Here is a 20,521-nt window from a genome sequence, read left to right as displayed (position 1 = left end):
ATCTCCTGTAATAATGCTAGTCCCATTTCTCAGTTTCTTCACCTCCACCACCTCTGTTCCCAAGATGCAGCTTTCCATTTCAGGACATCAGAGATGTCTTCCTTCTTTAAGGAATGGGGTTTCACCCCCTCTGCTATTGATACAGCCCTCAGCCGCAGCTCGCCCATTCCCACACATCCACACTAATCCAACCTTCACGCTGCCATAATAGTGACAGAGTCCCTCTTGTCCTTACTTACCACCCCTTCAGCCTCTGCATCCATCACCTTATCCTCTGCAACTTCCACCATCTCCAAAGGGATTTTATCACTAAACATATCTTCACCTCCACCAACTCCTGCTTTCCAAAGGGATTGCTCTTCATGATTCCCTTGTCTATTGGTCCTTCCTGGCACTTATCCCTGAAAGAAGCCTATGTGTAACACCTCCTCCCTCACCTCCATTCAGGGCCCCACGCAGTCCTTCCAGGTTAGGTAACACTTCACCTGCAAATCTGCTAATATTGTCTATTGTATCCAATGCTCCCAATGCGGCCTCCTCTACATTAATGAGACCTGCTTTGAATTGGGGGACAACTTTGTCTAGCATGTCCACACCATCCACCGGTGGCCAAGCATGTTAATTCCAACTCCCACTCCCATTCCTATGTCGATCCATGGACTCCTATTGTGCCAAGATGTGGAGGAGCAAAACTGTCTGGACAGCTTTCAAACTGGTGGCATGAATATTGATCCCTCCTTCTGGTGAACAAATGTCCCCATTCCCCTTCCTCTATTCCCCACTCTGACCTTTCACTTCTTCTTACCTGCCCATTACTTCCCCTTGGATCCCCTTCTCCTTCCCTTTCTCCCATTGTCCACTCCCCTCTCCTATCAGATTCTTATTTCTCCACCTTTCCCACCCACCAGGCTTCATCTATCATCTTCTAGATAGCCTCTATCCCCTCACCCCACCTTTTTATTATGGCATCTTTTTATAGATGTCCATGAAGAGTAAGAATTCTGGCTGGATACTGTATACATTCTCTGATATTAAGTTAAACAATTGAAGCATTTGACCGTGAAATACTGCAAACCCCATGTTAGGCTACAATAGAACATTGACACCAGCTAGATGCAGAGGGCCTGCTTTGCTTATGAACATTTGGTCAAGTTTGCTGCTTTGCACATTGTCAAGTACACTCAGAGGCTGCTTTGTGAGGTACCTCCTGTACCTAATAAAGTGACCACTGAGTGTATGTTCATGGGCTTCTGCTGCTGTAGCCCATCCATATTAAGATTCAATGTGTTGTGCATTCAGAGATGCTGTTCAGCACACCACTGTTGTAATGCATGGTTACTTGAGTTACTGTTGCCTTCCTGTCAGCTTGAACCAGTCTGGCCATTTTCCTCTGACCTCTTTCATTAACAAGGACAGAACTGCACTCACTGGATACTTTTCATTCATCACAGCATGCTCTGTAAACTCTAGAGACTGTGTGAGTATCCCAGGAGATCTGCAGTCTGCTAAGGGCCAGATCTGGTGATCAAGATACAAGAGGTCCACTATTAATGCTGCCCTCATCCATATCGCTTCCATCTCACACACATCTGCCCTCATCCCATCCTCCCGCCACCCCACGAGGGATAGGGTGCCCCTTGTTCTCACCTACCACCCCACCAGCCTCCATGTCCAGCACATAACTCTCCATAATATTTGCCATTTCCAACGGGATCCCACATTCACGCACATCTTTCTCTCACTCCCACCACTTTCTGCGGGGATCACTACACAACTCACTTGTCCATTTGTCCCACTGACCTCCCTCCTGGCACTTATCCTTGCATGCAAAACAAATGCTACACCTGCCCCTACACCTCCTCCCTCACTACTATTCAGGGCCCCGAACAGTCCTTCCGGGTGAGGTGACAGTTCAGCTGCAAGTCTGTTGGGGTAACCTGCTGTATCCAGTGTTCCCAGGGTGGCCTCCTGTGTATCAATGAGACCAACATAAATTGGGAGACTGCTTCACCGAGCACCAACACTGCATCTGCCAGGAGAAGTGGGATCTCCCAGTAGACACCAACTGTAACTCCACTTCCCTTTCCCATTCTGACATGACAGTCCATGCCTGAATTCCTACAGGATTTTGTACGTGTGTTGTTTGGATTTCCAGCATTTCCAGATTTTCTCATGTTTGTGATGATGCCTTCCATGCTCATTTTACCATCAAAACATGGAGGAACCATCACAAACTCCTACAACCACTGATGACCCTGTGACTTCAGTCCCTGAGGACAACGTGAAAACATCCTTCAGGAGGGTGAACCTACAGAAAACAACAGCTTAGATGAGTACCTGGCTGAATACTAAAGATCTATGCAGATCAACTGGCTGCAGTGTTCACTGATATCTTTAACTTCGGCTGTTTGAGATACCCATCTGCTTCAAGCAGGCCTCAATCATACCATCACCTAAGAATATAGTAACCTACCTCAATGACTATAGTCCAGCAGTACTTACATCCACTGCGAGATGCCATTTCATTGGCTCTTCATTCAACCCTGGAATATCTGGGTGCATACATCTGGATGCTCTTTAACAGCTACGGCTGAGTATACAATACTATCATCCCTTCAAAACTAATCGATAAGCTTCAAGATCTTGGCCTTAAATCCATCTAGAGCAATTGGATCCTCAATTTCCTTACTTGCAGACCAGAGTGATTTCGGAGAGGCAACAACATCTCATTCACAATCTCCATTAGCATAGGTGCATCACAAGGCTGCATGCTTAGCCCCCTGCTCAACTCACTTTAAACTTATGACTGCATGGCTAAGTTAAGTTTGCTGTAGACATCACTGTTAATGTTCGAATCCAAGATTGCGATGAATCAGTATTCAGGAGGGAGAGTGAAAATCTGGCTGAGTGGTGCCAGAACAAACACCTCTCATTTAATGTCAGCAAGACCAGGGAGCTGATAATTGACTTCAGGAGGAGGAAACCAGAGTTCCATGATACAGTCCTCATCGGAGAATCAGAGGTGGAGAGGGTCAGCAACTATAAATTCCTCAGTGTTACCATTTCAGAGGACTAATCTTAAGCCCAGCACAGAAGTACAATTATGAAGAAAACACGGCAGCACCTCTACTTCGTTAGAAGCTTCTAAAGATACAGGATGACATCTAAAAGTTTGACAAACTTCAATAGATGTCTGGTGGAGAGCATGTTGACTGGTTGCATCACAACCTAATCTGGGAACACAAATGCCCCTGAATGGAAATTTCTACAAAAGTTAATGGATATGACCCATTCTATCACAGATAAAGCCCTCCTCACCATTGAGCACATCTACACAAAACGCTGCTGCAGGAAAACAGCATGCATCATCAGGGACCCCCACCACCCAGGATATGCTCTCCTCTCTCTGCTGCCATCTGGAATAAGGGACGGAAGCCTCGAAATTCACACCACCAGGTTCAGGACAGTTATGATTTCCCAACCATCAGGCTCTTGAACCAGTGAGGATAATTTCATTCAACTTCACTTGCCCCATCACTGAACTGTTCACTTTCAAGCATTCGTCAACTCAGGTTCTTGATACTTATTGCTTATGTACTTATTATCATTATTTAGGATTATTTGTCATTATTTAGGATTTGCAATTTGTCTTTTGCATATTGGTTGTTTGTACACCCTGTTGGATGTAGTCTTTCATTAATTCTATCATGGTTCTTGGAGTTACTGAGTATGCCCGCAAGAAAACAAACCTTAGAATTACATATGGTGTACTTTGATAATAAATTTACTTAGTGCTTTGAATTTCTGAGATACTCTGGCACCAACAATCCCTCACATACTCAAAGTAATATGGATCACAATTCTTCCTTAGTTCAACAATTGAACCTCTTGACCATGTCTGCATGCTTTTATGCATTAAGTTGCTGCCACATGATTGGCTGATTAGATATCTGCATTAACGAGGTGTTACAGGTGTAACTAATAAAGTAGCCACTGAATGTATGTTGGAATTCATGTCGATTTTATGCCTAATTCCACAAAAATCTATAAATTAATGGATGTAATCTACATGAAACTGTCCTATATTAAAATTCAAGTTCAAATGGGGTCAAAAATATAAAGAGTCAAATTTTATCATTTTGAAATGAAATCAAAAAGTAACATACTCTGAAACTGCAAATGAATGGGTATAATTCATTTGTATAATTCAAGTCAAAAGCCAAATAAATGGCTCAGGGTAGTAACTTGCCTTCAAGGCAATAAGGGCTAAGCATTAAATGGCATCTTTACTACTAACATCAAAATCTTTTCAGTGTATCTTTTCTGCAGTTTTTGTAACTCCATGGAAATCATGAGTAACCTGAATTTTCAAGTAATGCCGCTTTCCTTAGGATATAAATTATTTATATGCATAACAACATTTGAATTAAGCATATCTTTGGCATCCTAATATCTATGTCATCTTAGCATTTTATTTCTGTCTTGAATTCAGTTCCAAAACCCACTTCTATGACAAGTAAAAGATTGGCTATATATCCCTGCACATCAGGACTAACTCTAAAAGATGAAGTAAGGTGGTCTGAGTTCATTTCCTCATGGGCACTAAGTGTGTGGCACAACTGCTATATAGCGTCTCCCATCACCGATTGAGTTCGATTCCTGTCACTGTCTGTAAAGAGTTTCTATGTTCTTCCTGTGACCATGCGAGTTTCCTCTGGATGCTCTGGTTTCCTCCCACGTTCCTAAGACATACGTGTTAAGGTTAGTAAGTTACAGGTATGCTATATCCGTGTCAAAAGTGTGGCAATACTTGCTGGCTGTCCACAGCATAATCCTTGCTGATTTGATTTAACGTAAACAACACATTTCACTTCATGTTTCATTGTACATGTGACAAATAAAACTAATCTTTAATCTACAATCTTCTAATTTGGTAATTTTCCTCTTCTAATAAAAACATCAGCAGTTCACTGATGGATTCAGTATTAGTTGGTAAGTTAAAAGCATTGCCTCACTTCCAGATAGGTTTTGGCAGACAATATTTTGCAACAGAATGATCCGTTTTTCTAAACTTCCCTCACGTTTAAACTTCAAAATTTGAAAATAAATAAAAACTTTGGTGCAGGAATTATAATTTTTTATTAAGACTACTTACAGTAAAATATATCAAAATATTGATAGGAATACCTCACGTGCAACACTTTTATACCATTACCAAGAAGTGACAAAAGTAATTTTATTTAATCTGAATAGTTTATAAATACAAACTCAGAACAAATATACAAAACAATTTAGAGTTCTTTCACTCAAAAGCAAGATTCAATACAAATGTATTTGGCTTTATACATAGATATTGAATGTTTTCTTTTCCCTTTCTTATGTAATTCTTGGACAGAGACTACTAAAGTTTGTTATATCATGAAGTTGTTCAATGATCCGCAGTCACTGTTTTTCCAGCAAAAAGGTTAGATGTCTCCAGTCATAATGGCAATGAATTCTTCCTGGTTAACTTTAAAAAAACAGCATATATGAACAATTTTGCAACAAAAGTTTTTTTTAAACTATAAAGGAATTAAACACGATTCACTTCAGGCACCATATTAGTACACAAAGGATCATAAACAGGGATGTCTAGTTGGTTCCATTTGAATTTTCTTGACGTCACATCTGCTCAGTTTATATGCAGAGCCAGTGATCATCTTGGATTAACAAAGAGTCTACAGATTTCCCAATGTCATGACCATGCTAGAAGACATTTTTTTTAGTGTAAATCAATTCAAATTTTTTATCATACTAGAGACTTAAAGATAGATAATCTGTACATTATACATACTGTACATTATCTCATTAGATTGTAAGAAATATTCATTTTCTTTCTGGAATCAGAACAGATGTGTCAAACATCAAGAAAATGAAAAATAAAAGCACATTATAAATCACTTAATAGTTCAACTACAAAGACAACATATATTACAAATTTGGAAGTATCTGCAACACGTTTTAAAAAACAAATCTGAGTGACATTTAAAATAGTTTATAAGGGTCTGATAACGAAATACCTAAGCAAAAAGCTAACTTGACAATCTGACATGCAAAAAGGGAACCTCAGGGATTTAATGTTGCCATATGGCAATAGCCAAAAGTTATTGCATATCCTTTAAATGTTTTCTCAGAATGTCTTCCTCCCAATACCATAATGGATTGCTGAAGTGCTTTGATAAAATACTTGAAACTGACTATTGGAACAAGGAAATATTGCTAAGTTATTTCAGTTATTTTGCTAAAAGAAAAAAATCAAGTAGCCTCAGCTCAGCTGTTCCAGAAAACAGCAGAGGTAAAGATATTCAAGAATACAAAACACTACACCAGATTTTGTGTCACCTATTCTTAAAGAATTACTCTATTCTATTCTAAATACAATGAAAAAAATGTACAATAACAAAGGATTTAGGACTACAGTGTCTGCATACAGCAAAGGAAACTATTGTTGCAGTCTTATCAGGTCCATGCCAACTCAAGAACAATTGTATTCTTCCACTAATATTCCGTGCAATCTAGTTCCCCACATTCTGATCAATTCCTCCTCTCAGATTTATTGCTTGCCTACACACTTGAAGTAATTTACAGTGGTCAATTAATCTACAAACCCACACTTCTTAACCCCAAGTTGTTGAAGCTGTGCAGCAGCAACTCTATTACCTGTGCCAATGTGCCAGTCTAGTAACGTATCAAAAATGTTACTTGAAGGTGCCAAATTGGTCAAAAATGAATCTGATTATTCTCAAACATACTAAATAGGTCTTCTTTCACTGCCCTTCAAAAATCAAGAAGAACTTTATGTTCTAAGATACAGCAAATGATTAAAAGAACAACAGAAGTTTTGTATTATGCAAAATACATTAGATTGAACAAAAGATTAACAGCATTTTACTCAGTTGGTGACATTATCCATCGCCAATTTTAAATTACTGAAAATGACTTAAAAATTAACTTACTCTCTCCATCTCCATCTTTATCAAATTCATCAATCATCGCACGTAGCTCTTCATCACTCATGTTTTCACCAAGCTCTCTTGCAACTCGGCGCAAGTTACGAAGATTAATTTTACCAGAGTCGTCATCATCAAACAGTTTGAATGCTTTTAGCATTTCTTCTCTTGGATCTCTGTCCAAAATCCAATCGGTCACTATCCAGTAAAATAGCAGAATATAGTACATTAAATGCAACCAATTTTCATGCAGTTTCCAAATTAGAGAAGAAATTAGCTTTAGAAGTTTCAGCTGTGAACTTGCTAAGTTTAAAAATACACCACTATTAGTTCCAAAACCCACAGATTGGTATATTTAAAACAGGAAAGAAAATGGAAGTTGGTCAGAGGGGGAAAAGCTGTTGCTGAATCACTAAGTGTGTGCCTTCAGGCTTCTGTACCTCCTACCAAATGGTAACAGTGAGAAAAGGGCATGCCCTGGGTGTTGGAGGTCCTTAATAATAAATGCTGCCATTCTGAGACACCGCTTCCTAAAGATGTCCTGGGTACTTTGTAGGCAAGTGCCCAAGATGGAGCTGACTAGATTTACAACCTTCTGCAGCTTCTTTCAGTCCTGTGCAGTAGCCCCCATCCCCCATACCAGACAGTGATGCAGCTTGTCAAAATGCTCTCCACGTTACAACTATAGAAGTTTTTGAGTCCATTTGCTGACACACCAAATCTCATCAAACTCCTAACAAAGTATAGCCGCCATCTTGCCCTCTTTATGACTGCATCAATATGTTAGGACCAGGTTAGATCCTCAGAGATCTTGACACCCAGAACTTGAAGCTGCTCACTCGCTCCACCTCTGATCCCTCTATGAGGATTGGTATGTGTTCCTTTGTCTTACTCTTCGTGAAGTCCACAATCAGCTCTTTCGTTTTACTGACGTTGAGTACCAGGTTGTTGCTGCAGCACAACTCCACTAGCTGGCATATCTCACTCCTGCACGCCCTCTCGTCACCACCTGAGATTCTACCAACAATGGTTGTATCGTCAGAAAATTTATAGATGGTATTTGAGCAATGCCTAGCCACACAGTCATGTATATATATATAAAGTAAAGCAGTGGACTAAACACAAACCCTTGAGGTGCGCCAGTGTTGATCATCAGTGAGGAGGATATGTTATCACCAATCTGCACAGATTGTGGTCTTCCAGTTAGGAAGTCAAGGATCCAATTGCAGAGGGAGGTACAGAGGCCCAAGATCTGCAACTTCTCAATCGGGATTGTGGGAATGATCATATTAAATAATGAACAGCATTCTGACGTAGGTGTTTGTGGTGTCCAGCTGGTCTAAAGCCATGTGGAGAGCCATTGAGATTGCATCTGCTGTTGACCTATTGTGGCAATAGGCAAACTGCAATAGGTCCAGTTCCTTGCTGAGGCAGGGGTTCAGTCTCGTCATGACCAACCTCTCAAAGCATTTCAACACTGTCGATGTGCTACCGGGCAATAGTCATTAAGGCAGACCACGTTATTCTTCTTAGGCATTGGTATAATTGTTGCCTTTTTGAAGCAAGTGGGAACTTTCACTCATTGCAGTGAAAAGTTTAATATGTCCTTGAATACTCCCACTAGTTGGTTGGCACAGGGTTTCAGAGCCTAACCAGGTACTCCATCGGGACCTTCTGCCTTGCAAGGGTTCACTCTCTTTAAAGACAGTCTAACATTGGCCTATGAGACTGAGATCACAGGGTCATCAGGTGCAGCAGGGATTTTCACAGTTGTAGCTATGTTCTCCCTTTCAAGGCGTGCATAGAAAGCATTGAGTTCATCTGGTAGTGAGGCATTGCTGCTATTCATGCTATTGGCTTTCGCTTTGTAGGAAGTAATGTCTTGCAGACCTTGCCAGAGTTACTGTGCATCCAATGTCACCTCCAACCTCATTTGAAATTGTCTCTGCTCTTAAAATAGCCCACCACAAATCATATCTGGTTTTCTGGTACAGGCTTGGGTTGCCAGACTTGAGCAGACGACATACCTCCTGGTTCAGCCATGGCTTTTTGGTTTGGGAATGTACAGCAGGTCTTTGTGGGCACACACCCATCCACACAGGATTCAATGAAGTTGGTAACAACAGCAGCACACTCATCCAGGTTCGAAGATGAATCCCTGAATACAGTAGAGTCCACCGAATCAAAGCAGTCCTGTAGGCGCTCCTGTGCTTTCCTTGTCCATACTGCTCACTGACATCACTATGGGTGTCACCAAGACCACTCAGCTGCAGGCTTTTGTTTCATCAACAACCTTCCTTCCAGAAATTCAGAAGATCATAAGATATAGGAGCAGAATTAAGCCAGTCGGTCCGTAGAACCAGCTCCACCACTCCATCATGGCCGATTTATTATCCCTCTCAACCCTATTTTCCCCTGTGAAATGGTAATATTCACTAACAATTCTGCAACATTCAAGTCTTTTCACATTTCTTCAACAAATGAAACACACCAGGCCTGTGTGTGCAAAGACCTAAAATAACATCGAGGTTTGGGCTGAGGACATTGATATTTAATGGCATCAATATTTTTCTCCAACACCATCATCCTGCGATTTTTCATTAACTAGAAACTCACATGAACTAGCCAGGGATCAGATCTGGAAATCTTGTATCAAGGCTCTTCTTTCTATTTAAAATTTTGATTTAGGTGAAATTAAAGTGTTTTTGCTTCTCTCCATCCCACATCATTAAAGCCCTTTGCAAATGCAAGTTCACAATGCTGTACAGCACAGCTGCTTCACATTCTATTTTTAATCATGATCAACATTCAGTATCATTGAGTCCAGTTTAGAGATCACTACATAACCTTCATCTCTGAGGGAGGGGAGGAAGGATGAAATAACATTTCATTGCGAATCAGTACCTTGAAATAGGATTTATCTAGTGTGCTAAAATGAGTGATTTGTTTTTTTGGAGCTAATACCACATACAGAGTCACAAAACCAACATGGATAATTGAGGCATTGTGCTTTCAAGATAATTTTATCGTCTATCTTCCTTTATGCTTCCCTGATTCACTTAGGTTTTTGTTCTTGAGAAGGTCTTAATGAAACACTTTCAACCACTACACTTTTTTGTAAAGGTATTCCTTTTGCACGATGTAAATTTAATATCAAAGTATATGTCACCATATAGCTCCAGGATCCAGTGACAATGAAGGATTAACAACATTTTTCCCCAATGAGACCCTGAAAGTGTAGTTCCACTGGGCAACAGTGCAGAACTCATGATAGTAGAAGTCATAGGTATTAAGAGGTGCATCATATTCCTGACTTGCATAGAGCTCTAGGGAGTTTTTCAGGTCACTGAATGTATGACCTGCCTCTGGCCTGCTTGAGGAGCCATGGTGTCTATGTCTGATCTATTTGGGGTTCTGTTCCATTGCTTCTCCAGGATGCTGACGTTAATGCCACTGTAAGTGAAGAATAGATGGTTAGACTCTCTTGTGGGATTGGTCACCTGCCATTTTCAGTAGTACTATTAACGTGGTAAAGAAGGCAAATACAATGTTGGCATTTATTTCAAGGGGAATAGAATATAAAAAGCAAGGAGATAATGCTGAGGCTTCGTAAGACACTAATCAGGCCGCACTTGGGAGTAGCGTCAACAGTTTTGGGCCCCATATGTCAGAAAGGATAGAAACATAGAAAACCTAAAAGATGTGTTGTCATTGGAGAGAGTCCAGAGGAGGTTCACGAGGACAATTCCAGGAATAAAGAAGTTAACATATGAGGAACGTTTGGCAGCTTTGGGCCTATACTCACTGGAATTTAGAAGAATGCAGGGGGATCTCATTGAAACCTACTGAATATTGAAAGGGAGGGTGGATGTGGAATGTTTCCTATGGTGGGGGTATCCAGAACTAGAGGGCACAGCCTCAAAATTGAGGGGTGACTTTTTAGAACAGAGATAAGGAGAATTTTTTTTTTAGCCAATGAGTGGTGAGTCTGTGGAGTGCCCTGCCACAAACTGTGATGGAGGCCAGGTCCGTGGGTATATTTAAGGCAGAAGTTGATCATTTCCTGATAGGTCAGGGCATCAAAGGATATGGCGGGAAAGCAGGTGAATGGGGTTGAATGGAATCCAGGATCAGCCATGATGGAATGGCTGAGCAGACTCGAAGTGCTGAATAGCCTAATTCTACTTTCTATGTCTTATGGTCATTTATCAGCCCTAACATGAATATTGTGTAGGTTCTTGCTGCATACAAGCACAAACAGCTCATTTACTGAGGGCTGTGATCAGAAAATGTCTCCATTTCTACTTGGTTAATACACAAATCAGGCCCTTCAGTCCACATGTTTTTAAGCATTATGCTTGTATCTATCTCTAACTCTTCTTCTGGAAGCTCTCTCCAGATAGCGACTACCTAGTGTAGAAAAACTTGCTCTCCCCTTTCACTTTAAACCTCTGCTCTCTAGTCTCATTCACCTTGGGGAATAAGACCAACCATCTACCCTATCTATGCACCTCCATCCTGTATAAATTGAAGTTCATCTTCAACCTCCTATACTACAGCAAGAACAAACTCCATGTATCCCATCTCTCCCTGCAATTAAAACCATTGACTCCAGTAAACATCCTAGTGAATCTCTTTAGGGCTCTATCACTTGTCACATCTTTTCTGAGGTGTGGTGACTAGTACTGTACACCACAATCTAACTGTTATCTAACCAAAGTTACATACAGCTACAACATAACATTCAAGCCCTTGTTTAGACTTCTCCTGCTTATCAGACATTGTTCCTCCCTTGCAATCTACTTTTCCCAGATCTTCACACAACTGAAATCCTCCATTCCTCATTTTCCAACATTTTCTTTTTCCATGATTTCCTTGAGACTTACCAAAACTATGGTCACTGATTCCTATGGATTCCTCCATAGACACTTCACTTACCTGACATCATTCCCAAAGAGGAGGTAAAGAACCTCCCTTTGTAGAACTATCTACAAACTGTTTAAAAAAAAAACCCTTTGGTTGCATTTTACAAATGTCATCCCAAAGAGGAAATGGACCAAAGAGAAATCATATATAACTCTTTCCTTACAAATATGCAGACTGGATTTTAACACCAGAGATGAAGTGAGAACTGCCACCTTGACATCAACACAATACTTGACGGTGTGGCCTCAAGGCGCTCTGAAAAACTGAATTCAACGAACGTTAAGTGGAAAGTCTCTGGTAGTTAAAATCAAAGTTTGCAAACAGGATTTGATCAAGTCTCATGGCCTTGAGTGGTCCCCAATCCTAAAGATCACCATAAAGTCCATAGATCAAGGAATCCAGAAACTGTAGCTACAAAATGATCCTCAATCTAATGCACCCACAATCTTAGTGTCTTGCAATAAAATGCTTATGAAAAGTTACTAAACTACAGCTTTTTGATTATATTTTTGTTGCTAAATCACAAAGCTGCAGAATAATATTACATGGAAAATTTGTCAAGTGAACAAAATCTGCATTAGGGAAAATCTTGGTGGAAAATGTCTGGTCAAACATCCCAAAGAACAGTACTTCAAAAGGAAGTGTGCAGATGCTTCAATACAGAAAAGGCACAAATGGGCTCAACTTCCAGGCACAGAACTTCAGTCTTGAATTCTAACCAGTAGTGGTTCCCATTGTCAGTACATATCCCATGGAGGGGAAGTCAGCTTAATATTAATATGTATGGGTAAGTATTGCCGAAGTATCAGACTAAGACAGTGAATGGAGTTTGTATGGAGCATAAACAACAGAATGGACCAGCACAGCCAAATGGTATTCTTCTTTGCTTCATATTTAATGCAATACAAAAAGATCCAAATTGGATTTCATTACCAGGGAAAACACATTTACCTAATGCTGAAATGGGAACTCTACAAATTATGTGTATAGAGAATGAACGGAATTACCAACTTCACTGAAGTCCTCGAAAGAAATTTTGCCAGTGCTATCCCGATCATAATCTTTGAGAATCTTCAAGACATCCGCTTTCTTTACATCAAATCCCAGAGCTCTCATTGCAACCTAACAATACAATCAAAAAAGTTCACAAGCCATCCAATATCACAATACTACAACTCTAAAATGAAGCACTGGATTTCTGACATTCATTTTAATTTTTCTACATCATTAAAACAAGCATGATGAATAATTTCATCTCATAAGTACAGCTTGCTATGGATTACAAAAACATTCAGTTAAAAAGCAATACTTCTACACATTTTGCCAAGCACTTAATGGAACCAGCTCTTCAAGTGGGAAAGTTTATTGCTATGAGCTTGCAATAAAATAATAAATAAGAGACCAGTGCATAGAGTAAAAATGCCAGTAGCAAGTGATTTGCCCCATCAGAGAGCACAGCATACCCACCTGATCAGTGAAAAACACGAAAGAGAATGAAGCAGCGGGCTGTGGTGAGATAGCACAATTAAAATTATAATGACCTAATTGAGTTCTACTGTACTGAAAATTGATAGACAAAAGGCTTCCAAACACTGTCCATGGTAGTGCAGTGGCTAGTGCAACACAATTACAGCTCAGGCACTGGAGTTCAAAGTTCAATTCATCTGTAAGGTGTCTGTATGTCCACCCCATGGAATGCATGGGTTTTTTCTGGGTGCTTCAGTTTCCTCCCACAGACCAGAAACATACCGATTAGTAGGTTAATTGGTCAGTGTAAATTGTCCTGTGATTAGGCTAGGGTTAAATTGGGGTTACTGGATAGTGTATTTCAAAGGGCCAGAAGGGCCTAATCTGCACTGTATCTCCATTAATTAATTAAAGAGGTCTTAACTAATTTAAATCTGTGTATCATCATAGAATAAAATGAAAGCAGCACAAGACACATTCCATCTTGGGCTGATGAAGATGTTACACAAAGCAAGGGATCCAAAACAATCTGTAGCAGCTGAAGTAGGAACCCTGTGTCAGATCTGACTGTTTAATTTTAATTGTCACTTTCTTTGCAGTTTAACAATTACATGCATAATTGATTTGTATATATGCATAAATGTTATGCCTTTATATGCATAACAGTTTAATATGCCTCTAGTGGTTGTACAAAGTATAATTCTGAAAGCTTCCTTGTCCTTTCATTAAGTGAATGAGTATTTTCTCATTAGTTAACTTTTACTGTGGTGTTAAGTAAGTAATTTCTAATTGAATTATTGTTATCGATGGAATTTTCTTATCTTTGGGTATAAAAGTAGCTGTTTTATGCCATATATGCCATCTTTAGATTCTCTCTTTTTCAAGTAGTAAACCCCCATCACTGTTCTGTTCATGTTCTCTTTGGTCTATCAACTCTTTCTTTTTCAATCTTTTTATTATTGTTATTGATATCAACAAAATACAATTGATACATAGATAATGGGATTACAAACATACACATTTCAACTGCACATGAAAGAATACATAAACAATGATTACAGTATAAATGAGTATTCCCAAATCATGGATGATACAATATATAAATAAACAAGGCAAATCCAGGTATATCATAATATATAATAAAAAACAGAAAAAAGAAAAAGAAAAAAAATATGTAAAAAAAAACTAAACTAATAATCCAATAACTAATAAAGAAAAAAACAAAAAAGAGAAAAAGAAAAACTGGAAAAAGAAAAAAAAAAGGGCTGTTTATAATATCTCAGAAGAATACAAAATCATCAGTGTCGTCAACTCCGATCCTCTCAACATATATAAAATCAAAACTGGAAAATCAAATAGGCTTGAAACAGGGTCATATTACATCATATGAAAATATTGAATAAATGGTCTCCATATCTTTTCAAATTTAATAGAAGTATCGAATACACCACTTCTAATTTTTTCTAAATTTAAACATAACATAGTTTGAGAAAACCAATGAAATACGTTGGGAGGATTAATTTCCTTCCAATTCAGCAAAATAGATCTTCTAGCCATTAGAGTAAGAAACGCAATCATACAACAGGCGGAAGAAGATAAATGAAGTGAGTCCATCATTGGTAAACTAAAAATTGCAGTAATAGGATGGGGTTGTAAATCAATGTTCAATACCGCAGAGATAATATCAAAAATATCTTTCCAATATTTTTTCAAAAGCGGACACGACCAGAACATATGAGTTAAAGACACTATTTCAGATTGACATCTATCACAAATAGGATTTATATAAGAATAAAAATGAGCTAATTTATCCTTGGACATATGGGCCCTATGTACGACTTTAAACTGTATTAATGAATGTTTGGCACATATAGATGATGTATTAACTAAATGAAGAATTCTATCCCAATTCTCAATAGGAATAATAAGATTAAGCTCTCTTTCCCAATCATTTTTTGTCTTATAAAGGGGCTCTGAACGTATCTTCATAATTATATTATAAAGTTTTGATATAAGCCCTTTTTGAAAAGGGTTTAATTCAAACAAACTCTCCAAAATACCTGAAGACACAAAATTTGGAAAAGTAGGAAGTACAGTATTTAAAAAATGCCTAATCTGTAAATATCTAAAAAAAATGAAATCTAGGCAAATTATATTTATTAGATAATTGCTCAGAAGACATAAAACAATTGTCCAAAAATAAATCAGAAAATCATAGTAATCCCTTAGTCTTCCAAGCCGAATAAGCTTGGTCTATAATTGAAGGGTGGAAAAAACAATTGGATACAATAGGAATATTTAAAACAAACTGAGTCAACCCAAAAAATTTCCGAAATTGAAACCATATACGTAAAGTATGTTTAACTATCCGGTTGTCAATTCGTTTCGGCAATATAGAAAGAGCAAAAGGGAGAAAAGTCCCCAAAATAGAACCCAATGCATAACCTGGTACCGATTTAATTTCCAGGCTCACCCAATGAGGACTAAAAGATCCATCCCAATCTTTCAACCAACATATCAAATATCTAATATTAACTGCCCAATAATAAAATCTAAAATTAGGCAATGCTAACCCACCTTCCTTCTTTGCCTTCTGTAAGTATATTTTACCCAACCTGGGATTTTTATTCTGCCATATATATGAGGAAATTTTTGAATCAACATTAGTAAAAAAAGATTTCGGAATAAAAATTGGTACCGCTTGAAAAATATATAAAAATTTAGGTAAAAAGGTCTATCAACTCTTAATAAAATTATTATGAAACATGTTATGCCTGTTCCTGTTCTAAAATCTTGGAATTAAAAACCAGTATCCAACACCCGGGAACAAATTCTACCTTCAGAAGATAGGCCAGGTGCAAAACAGGTTATTTGCTTTACAGCACTTAACACAAAAGATCAAGAATAATCTTATTTCCTAAATAGAGGTAAAGCAAAATGCTTTCAATTCTATTACAAGGATGCAAATCAGTGATAACAATCCTTTATATGTTCAATTCTCAAATATTTCAAGCTTTTCTCAAACTTACTCATGTCATTTTGTTAAGTATGAACCAACATAGGATTTGGAACCATGAACAGCAACAACTAGACAAGTCTTTTATAGCATGTCACAAGCCCAGTTTCTATTCATTACCACTTGCAAAATGCACAGAGGTACACCACCATCTCATATACTTTTTTGCACTATTTATTATGTAATTTATAGTAATTTTATGTCATTGCATTGTCCTGCTGGTGCAAAACAAATTTCACATCATTAACCCTATTCTGATACACATTAGATGTACATCTTTCTTCTTCCTTGCAGGGATAAAAATGGAACTTTGACCTCAACTATGCAGGGACCTTCACCACTTGGACTGCAGCAGTTTAAAAACAGTAAGTAATCAAGTGCTCAAGGTCAACCAGGACTTGGCAATAAATGCTAGTTATGTCATGATACTCCTTAAGTCTACAAAGGATTAGCAAACCTATTACAAAAATTACAATACTCATGTATACTTCATGTTTCTTCATTTACCAATCCCCTTTGTACAACTCTTTCATAATATAATTTCTTCCTTCTGCAGGCCACCCTTTTGTTTTTTCATCTTTCCCATGTTTGGTTTATTTGAATATCTTCTGAACAAATACAAATCTTGTGCTGATGTAAAAAGTTAGTTTGTTAAGAGCTAATGCTTTTTTTTGTTCTGTTATACTACATATTCTGTCAGTCGAAGTATTTTAGATCTCTTAGTTCAGATTTTCAGCACTTTTGTTTTCTCCTCTGTCCATGTATACCAGCAGACAACACAATTGTCAATCAGTTCGCGATTACCGCCATAGATAAAAGCAAAAGTGAATAAACATTACTTTATATAGCAATGAAGATGGAATTAAATAAGAAAATGAACCTTCAATTCATGATAATCTATTGCTTTATCCTTATCCGTATCAAATAAGTCAAATGCCTCCTTAACTTCCTGTTTCTGCTCTTCTGTCAGTTCTCGCCGTTTTTTCCTTTTTGACTTATCCATGTTCAGCTCCGTTCTGAAACAGTTATCACAGATTAAATATTGCTATGAGAGGTTCCTAACTAAATTCTCTCTTCCCCCCAGATGCCACTTGACCTTCAGCATATGCAACATTTTCTATTTATGTGACCATATAGTTGTGGAGGTGGATTTAATCAATGCAAAATGCTTAAATAATTTTAAAATAATTGGTGGAACAATCCCAGGATCTTCTACATTCATTTTGATCAATACTTGCAGACATCTGATTGAATTATTGAATTATTTCTTTTTGCATGATGCTGAGTAAAAGAGTAAATTCATTTAAAAAATTAAAGTAAACTAATATTTTAGCTAATGCTTTGCTAGATTTCTCTATATAATCCAGAGCTCCCAGATACACTCAAAATCTAAAGGTTCAATCTGTGCAAATGGCTAACTCTTCAGTTTACGATGCTATAACCCAGAGTTGAGCCCTCTGTTGGTCAGAGTTGATCGTGGATGTTGTGTCGCGGCTGTCTATGTGATACACAAGCCAGGGCAGTACGATATGGAGAGCAAGCTGTTGCCCATGCAGCAGGTTCCCCTCTTCATGCAACTGATAAAAGATAAGGAGTGGCACAGCCCGCTACAGTTTGACACCAGTGGCGTCGGAGGAGTAGCCAGTCAGCATTGAACTCAATGTATGACTGCCTTAGGGACACCAGCTCCAGATTTTTTGCACAGGGATTACTTATGAAGCCTTCCCTATGAGTGGGTACAGCTGCAAAGCAGCGGAAGTTGGAAATCAGAGCTTTCCTTCTCCTAGATGAGCTGCCAACCACGGCTGACGAGCCCCATCTACCTGAAGTCCTGATGAAGGGTCTCAGCCCGAAACGTCGACATCGCTTCTCCCTATAGATGCTGCCTAGCCTGCTGTGTTCTACCAGCATTTTGTGTGTGTTGTTGTTTGAATTTCCAACATCTGCAGATTTCCTCGTGTTTGATCTACCTGAAGTGACTACTTTTAAGGTGCCAGTAACCCACCTTTGTCCCTTCTCCTGTCAGTAGAAATGGTTCTACTGGGCTTAATAGCTGAACCACACATGAAGTCGAGGAGCTGGACTTAGTTGTCAGAGGCTATTTGAGACACACAACATTGGGAGCATCTAATAGATAGTGGGAGATTCTGCACACTACCATCCCTGGCTATGACAACCTTCAGGAAACAACTATTAAAATATTAAATGAGTAAATATAATTAAAATACATTAAAGCACTTATGAATAAATTAAAACATTAAAATTAAGCAAAATAAGTAATATATTTACATTTTTCACAAGGTCAGGGTTGTATCTAAATACATCAACACTCCATGATATAACAGTTTATTTGTCACATGTAAAGGATCAGGAGCTGGACTTGGTTGTCAGAGGCTATTTGAGACACGTCATTGGACACATTTATATATAGTGGGAGTTATCACCCCCAGCTATAACAACCTCAAGGAATCACTCAGAGAGTTATTAAGAATATAAAATAATAGCTTTTGGGTTCAATAAAAGGTGTGGGGGGATGAGGACTCGGCTTCACGGCAAGCATCTCTCTGTGAAAGTAAGTTAATTGGGTATCTATGGAGCAATTACAGCTGCCCAAGATGAACTTCCGGTATCAATGTCTTTGCTGCATATTGCTGTCAAAGGTTTTCAATGTTATTCCTTTGCTGATCAAAAATCTTAGACCCCTGACACGGGCGGCATTATACAAAGCTGCAGATGCTCATGAAAGCCCCCCAGCAATACCTCCTGGCAAACATCTGACAGCCTTCACACTTGTAGGCCACCTCTGAAGAAACTCGTACCAGGCCAAACGAGAGGGGGTTCTCTAATCTAGTTGCTGTATTTCTCACAAGGTTCTTCCAGGACAGAATAAAAAATGGACTTTGTTTTCTCCTTGACAACGTCTCCAAGTTTATCCCGACGATAACAGGCTTCACCCTTGTGGATAGTCCCTTTGAAGGATCCAGCCATTCCCCCATACTCACTGCAGCTTAACACCGACCGATGCAACCTGATCTGTTTTCAGCAATTTCTACTCGGGGTAACTAAGTATGGCCCAGTGTTTGAATGTAGGGTTCGAATTTGACACTCCCCCGCCTCCCATCCCATGTTCCTTTCTGGAACAAACTACCATTCATGCATATCAGATAACACCCTTTCGAGTGTGTCAGGTACACGAGTTTTAATGATGACCAAACCTAATACCCCCGATGATACTACCGCTGAGGATAATACTCAACAATTACCTCAAGGAAACACTCATCGCGGCGATAGCCTCCCTCTGCGGCTCCACGACCTTCCTCAACTCCCATTGGTCGATATGCCGTTCGTCGCCGAGAGGCGGAAAGGGATGGCGTTCGTTTATTGGCTTGATGGGCTGTCAATTAGAGGACTCCACGATCGGCGCTACCGTCGGCGGAGGCTCGAGGAGAGACTGTTATTACCCAACATCCATGGCGGGCGAGAGGCCGGAAGTGTCCGTCTCCCGGGCAACGACTCTACCTTTCGCATGGGTGACAAAGAGATGGATTGCAACTCCTTCCTGACGACATGACTTCTCAGTATTCCAGTCGCTTATCTTCCCCACTCCCTTATTCTGGATCCCCTCTTACCTCTTCTCACCTGCCTCCTTCCCTTTCTCCTATGGTGCACTCTCCTATCTGATTCCTTCTTCTTCTGACCTTTGCCTTTTCCATCTAGCTTCTCACCACCACCCCCACCCACTTAAGCACTTTCCACCTTCGCCCACCTACCTAAACATCTGTCCAACTTTCCCCCACCTATCCACCTTCCTCCTTAAATGGCTTCACCTCCCACCTCCCTGGTTCTTACTCCCCCCTCCTCCCACCAACCCCGCTTTCTTATTCTGGCTTCTTTACCCCTTCCTCTGCAGTCCTGATGAAAGGTTTTAGCCTTAATCATCAACTAATCATTCTCCTCCATAGATGTTGTCTGATATGCTGAGCATTTTGTGTGTGGATCTAGACTGCAAAAGTTGGATTATATTTTCTTCAATGCAACTGAGGGAGGTGATAAATGAAGAGATATGATATTGTTGCTGATACATAGATGTGGTTGAAACTCAAGAGATTCTACAGATTAGAAA

At 39.2% G+C, this 20,521-nt stretch overlaps 1 protein-coding gene across 1 annotated transcript; it reads right to left on the bottom strand.

The window, feature by feature from the left end:
• Positions 1-5,222: 5,222 nt before the first annotated feature.
• Positions 5,223-19,819, bottom strand: cetn3 (centrin 3). The gene is made up of 5 exons (XM_059969336.1): positions 19,662-19,819; positions 17,279-17,414; positions 12,923-13,037; positions 6,996-7,187; positions 5,223-5,509 (listed from the first exon to the last, which is right to left on the bottom strand). The coding sequence occupies exons 1-5, from the start codon at positions 19,676-19,678 to the stop codon at positions 5,466-5,468; spliced, it is 504 nt and encodes a 167-aa protein (XP_059825319.1). The 5' UTR covers positions 19,679-19,819; the 3' UTR covers positions 5,223-5,465.
• Positions 19,820-20,521: the final 702 nt, after the last annotated feature.

This window comes from Hypanus sabinus, chromosome 5 (assembly GCF_030144855.1).
Source record: "Hypanus sabinus isolate sHypSab1 chromosome 5, sHypSab1.hap1, whole genome shotgun sequence".
NCBI classification, from domain to species: Eukaryota; Metazoa; Chordata; class Chondrichthyes; order Myliobatiformes; family Dasyatidae; genus Hypanus; species Hypanus sabinus.
This window is presented reverse-complemented; position numbering and strand designations above follow the sequence as displayed.

What these genes read in the sequence shown, in the direction of transcription:
- cetn3 (XM_059969336.1), bottom strand. An exon ending in CGAGGACTTCAGTGAAGTTG is followed by an intron (nt 7,188 to 12,922) that starts GTAATTCCGTTC and finishes TTTACTGGATAG; the next exon opens with TGACCGATTGGATTTTGGAC. An exon ending in TAAAGATGGAGATGGAGAGA is followed by an intron (nt 5,510 to 6,995) that starts GTAAGTTAATTT and finishes GTTTTTTTAAAG; the next exon opens with TTAACCAGGAAGAATTCATT.